Here is a 5,743-nt window from a genome sequence, read left to right as displayed (position 1 = left end):
CCTGCTGAGAATGTTTTGTCTTTTAAATGTGCTATTAAAATATACTAAAACTGCATTTATCAGGAATTTAGTGACAGTGACATTGAGGTTCAGAGTGAGTCAAGCTCAGATGAAGAACAGAGAATCACAACAAGAGTTTATCGTCGGCGTTTGATTCTGAAGGTATCCTGGGGTTTTAGTTCCAGCTATACCATTAGCATGGACTTGGCCCTGAATTTCTGTGTTAATAATCTCACTGCTAGATATATTAAACTCCCTCCAGTAGTGTGCTTTCCATTATTGTTATGCATTTATAACTAAACTGTTAGGCAGTCTTTCTTTGCTTACTCTCCAGGTTTATGTTTGCCTTCTAGTAGGAAGCAACCACGTTGTGGATGCATCTACCCATGCACCATTACTGAGCAGTAATTTAGGTAACTGAAAATTACTGTGCAGTATGGGCACATATCTACATGTGCACACCCCCGTACTGTGCAGTAACTATGGTGACTTATGCTGACTCGGGAATAAATTTGCTACTTGCATAAAAAAATTTGCAGGTAGCAAATTTACTCCTGCGTACGTACTGTGCAGCAAGGCACATGTAGACGCCTTACTGTGCACTAACCCTGTTTGTGTGGACTCACTTGGGAGTAACTTTACTCCTAAATTGCTACACGTACAGCATTACTGTGCTGCAGTGGCAATTAGACACTAAAAACCACTTACAGTAAGTTACTGCACAGTAAATGCACATGTAAACATTCCCTGTATGTCTTGTAGTGTCATTGTATTCTGCATGGCATCATAAATATGTAGTGAATTTGTAGTGTGAGATATAATTGTATGAAAATACAGCTAACTGTAATAAAACTCTTTGGGGTTGATGACCACTGTTCAAGTGTGTCTAATATGGATCACAGTATAACTAACTGCATGTAAGATGCATGTGGTATGAAATATTTTGATTTATCTTTCTTTTGATTTGATAAATTATTAGCTATGAATATCCAGCAACATTTGAGAGTGGGAATTATGAGGCTAAAACCCACTGACTTTTGATGGAACTTGTGATCTAAAATCCTGTAAGTGCTTTGGAAAATGTCTCCTTAATGAGCAGGGACCTGATCTGAAATCTGATTAAGTTAATGAGAGTCCTTGCTTTGTTTTCACTGGGGTTTGGATTGGGCCTTGTTTGATGTTATTACAACAACATATCAGTGGAACATATTCACAGATGTTGTAACATCATACATTTGTTAATTATAATGGTGGTAAAATAAAAAATATCCTTTCCTATTTTTCTGAATATACCCAAATGATTTCACATTACATATGTTCAAAAACATGCCAAGTCAAAGAATTCTGTATTTGAAACATGATTCTCATAAGATTTATTCATAAGATTTTATGGTAAACTGTAGGGCTGTGTATTTGATTCAGATTCAGCCCCAGTCAGGGGACAGTGATTTGATTCATTGATTTGGATCTCTGTCCTGATTTGATTCGGCTGAATCTGAAGATTCAGTGCTGACTCAGAGAATCAGCAATTCAGCCATAGACACAGCTTTAAATGTTTTTTCTAAATACCTCAAGATACTAGGCATGGCTTGTGAATGCTGAGATGGTGGGGTGGATGGAGCGTCCCACAGGAGCATGGGGAGCTCCCCCGCGTGCTCAACAGTGGACCTGGAAGTGGACCAGAAGTGCTTCCAGTCCACTTCTGGGTTTGCTGCCAAGTGTGCAGGGGACAACCCCCACACTCACCCATCTTGGCGATCGGCTGCAGGAGGACCCCAGGTGCCCCCCCTCCCCCCCAGACCCAGGAGACACCAGCTGAGGGTTGCGGGGGGAGGGGTGCTCTGCGGCAGACCTGGACATGGACCAGAAGTGCTTCTGGTCTACTTTCTGGTCCACCACCAGGCACAGTGGGAACCCCCCTGCACTCCCATGGGATGCTCCATCTGCCCAAGCATCTGCCTGATACCTTGAGGTATGTAGAAAAAACATTTAAATCTGTGTCTATGTCTGAATCATTGAATCTCTCTGAATCAATTTAGAGGGTTCCGATTCAATTCAGAGAGATTAAAGGATCTCCTGATTCAATTCAGATTCAGAGATTCGGCCGCCGAATCAGGCTGAATCTCCACCAAATCAAATCAGCAACTGAAGCTTCGCACAGCTCTAGTAAACTGTAATACAACTGTGATTAGGACAGATTCTGTTTTACTGATATATTACTGATGCTATATTGATTGAACAGTTATTCAGCAAAATAATTATTACTAGTACCTCAAATCTACATTTTTGAATTGTTGTTAATATTTTTATGTTATGGTAAAGGGGAATGTATTATTTAGTTTGATCAGTTCTGCTTCCTTTATGCCACGTGTAATCCACAAGTATTTTTCTCTCTAAGGTACATGCCCTATTGTAAAGTGCAAATGGCATTTTTGACTAACATATATAGTTCTTTAGTATAATAGTCATGTTCCCTTCTTGAAAAATCAAGATAAGCAGTACACAAGTGATAGTTTGGTAGAGCCCAATGGGAGTAAAAAATGTATGTGTTATGTCATCTTTACAGAAACAATTTGTTCCCTTCAACCAAAACCTCTAACAAGTTCACCTGTCACCAGGAAAGCAGTAATTGTAATCTGAAGTCAGACACAGCTGAATGTTTCTTCTATTTCCAGCAGTGTTGCTTTCTTGTTTATGGATAGAGCATGAATAACAATTGATAATTATCTCCAGTAAAGGGCTTCATGTATATAAGCATTGCTATCAAGCTGTTCTCAGGTTTTTAAGGACCGTATGGCTCATGTTTGAAATTTTTAATTCCCCAGTTTACTTTGAATTATAACTCTGAATTGGGAATCAGGAAATAATGTCAGAATGGAAAAAAGACAGTAAGGCTAAGTACAGATAGTCAAAAACTCCAAGGCTGAATTAATTCAGTCTTTGCAGGTTAGTTTAAACTGTAGAGATTAAATTGAAATAGAAGTGAACAGGCATTTACCTTTGATTCATGAAATGCAACCACATACCTGCAGTGGCTCAAGCCAAAAGCTAGGGGGCACATAGCAGTGGTTCCCAAACTTTTTAGACCGTGGACCAGCAAACCGCAGACCAGAAGTGACCACGGACCAGCAACTGCAAACCAGCATACTGAAGACCGGAAGTGACTGGCATACTGTGAACCTTTTATACTCAGTATAAAAAAGGTTGGCTGCAGTATGCCAATCACTTCCAGACTTGCGGTCTGGCAGCCAACCCTCCTGCCCTCAGCAAACCCTTTGCAGTGTGGTACAAGGCCATGGCCTGAGGGTTGGGAACCTCTGCACTAGAGCACAGCTCTCTGGCATGTAGCCAATATGGGCTATGTGTTTGCTTCCTCTTCCTGCTGCCCCCAAGGTCTCTGGGATTTGCAGTCCAAGCAGGGCTCTGCAGGGTTTCTCATCACTTCCTTTTACTGCTTCTAGGTGCCTCTGGGATTTGTAGTCCACAGTTGCAGCCAGCAGTAAGTTTTAGGGGGGAAGGAGTGTTTAACCCCCCTCCCTTGCCCCAGACCCCAGCCAAGGTTTGCCTGCAGGGGCAGCCCCCCCCCCGCCTTGCAGAGTGGGCTGTATCCCCAGCCAGGCTTACCCTTCCCTGCCACCCTCTTGTCAGCCAGCCCTCACTGCTCCAGCTAGCGAGCAGAGGGATGGGGCCAGCCCTGCTCTTTGGAGCAGACAGCCCAGCCCAGCCCAGGGCTGCAAAATGCTGGGATGCTGTGGGACTCTGATTTACCTTGAACCAGGAAGTAAGTAAAGCAATGTAAATAATGAAAGAAGTCTTCATCTCCTTTCAGAGTGCATCTGCTGTATATTATGGAAAGAAACAGGAAGTCATTGCTTAAAAGCAATAGTATAGTTTGGAGTTTAAATTATAGAGCTGGACTTTGCCGCCCATTCTTAAGTGCTTTTGGGGGTTTTTTGCTACACCAATGATGCCAACAATGCCAATGGGATTTTTTGTGAAGTAGTAAGCTTCAGAAGGTCCCCATATGTAATTTATTAGCTTAACCAGGTGAACATGATTAAAATCCTACCTGCCTTCTTGTTAGAAAATATATATATGATGTCTGTTTTTCATGTTGATCTTTGAAGACTTGTGGGTTTTCTAGCACTACTTGGTGCAAATATGAGAACAAAAATAGGTTTATAAGACTTTTAGCTCTAAGGAAGCAATTTGGCAACAACTGAATTAGAAACAATAATTGTTAATCAGTCTATGAAATCCTACTGCATGTAAGTTTAATATGGAATGGGGAGATTTGCATGGCGGAATATTTGCTGTAATCGAGATTTTGGTTAATTCCTGGAAGTGTCTGGGGACAGAGCCTCAGCTGGCTTAGGCTCCGGTAGTCCTGTGGTGTTGTCAGATCGTATCAGCCTGTCCCTACTGCCAAAGAGTGCAAGTGGCCTGGCTCCTTCCTGTTCTCAGCACAACCCTTTTGTTTGCGCCTCCTGGCTCAAGGGCTTATTGTAGCAGGCAGCATAAGTTGCACTGTATAACTTTTATATCAGCAAGCTTGTGCCCTTGACCATATTCAGGGTTCTTTTATGTTGCTGCAAAAGTTGAAAAGGGAGGAAAGAAAAGCAGAGGAAAAAGTTTTCACCTCCCCCTCAGGTGACCACCCATTCCTAATTAGGCAGGACAGTCCTGGAATGGAAACCTCAAGTCCCAGTCCTGGATGACTCCAGGACAGCATTTGTCTCAGATTCATAGTATCGTTCAGCGATCTGAGTTTCCCTTGCAGGCTGGCAGCATTCCAGCCTTCAAGGGGATGCTTGGGGCTGCCAGGAGCTGGATGCAGGGGGCACCATATGCATGTGTGCCCACACTAGCTGCTAAAGTAACTCTATGGGGGAGGGGGGGGCAGGTTGAGGCCCCCCATGGGGAGGGATGGAGTGGGACAGGGGCTCAGGGTGCAGAATCACCATATAGTGATTCTGTCCTATAACTCCATGTTGATAATAGCCAATGGAAGCACTGTGGATTGCTCCACAGTGAAGTATCTGCTGTGCAGAGGACTACATGTGTGATATTTTTTAATTGTAGTTTATATTGATTACTGACTCGGTGCTTTATAAGGCAATAACAGTCCTCACATTAGCTCAAAGGAATGACATTTGGTCTTCCCTGGACTAAGGGCAAATTGAATTTTCTGGAAAAAGTGTTCACTGAATGATTCTATGGTTAATGTTAGAAAGGCTGTACAGAAAGGACAGGGTGGGGAAGAAAGGGGGAGGGGTTGCGCTCTATGTCAATGAGCAATATACATCGACCCTCATCAAGACGGAATCGAAGGATGAGGAAGTAGAAGGATTGTGGGTTAGGTTACATGGTGGGCAAGGAGAAAGGGATTTGGTGGTAGGGGTCTGCTACAGACCCCCACACCAAGGGGAAGAACTAGATTTGGGGCTCCTGAGGCAGCTCTCGAAGACCATAAAAGCTAAAGAGGCGGTAGTCATGGGGGACCTAAACTACCCAGACATCTGCTGGGAGACGCAGACGGCAAAGTCCCACCGTTCACGCAGGTTTCTAACCTGTGTACAGGACCTCCACCTGACACAGAAGGTACACGGTCCCACTAGAGGGAATGCCTTACTGGATCTGGTATTGGCAACAGGGGATGACATGGTAGGGGACCTACAGATCGGTAGCCATCTGGGGGACAGTGATCACCTAATAATAGAATTCTTCATAAGACGTCGAGTGG

The 5,743-nt window shown here is 43.5% G+C and overlaps 1 protein-coding gene across 28 annotated transcripts in view; it reads left to right on the top strand.

Annotated features, from left to right (window-relative positions):
• ANK3 (ankyrin 3) overlaps window positions 1-5,743 on the top strand; it is a 595,175-nt gene that overhangs the window by 571,339 nt on the left and 18,093 nt on the right. For 25 of the 28 annotated variants that reach the window (XM_025202621.1, XM_025202614.1, XM_025202616.1 and 22 more), the window contains one exon: window positions 64-162. The exons of the other annotated variants lie outside the window; for them this stretch is intronic. In XM_025202621.1, the coding sequence (XP_025058406.1) occupies window positions 64-162 (99 nt within the window). The remainder of the gene's footprint in view (window positions 1-63; window positions 163-5,743) is intronic. 28 annotated transcript variants of the gene reach the window in all.

The sequence above is a fragment of the Alligator sinensis genome, unplaced genomic scaffold (assembly GCF_000455745.1).
Source record: "Alligator sinensis unplaced genomic scaffold, ASM45574v1 scaffold674_1, whole genome shotgun sequence".
NCBI lineage: Eukaryota > Metazoa > Chordata > Crocodylia > Alligatoridae > Alligator > Alligator sinensis.
Note: the sequence above shows the minus strand (reverse complement) of the source record. Positions and strands in the feature narration are given on the sequence as shown.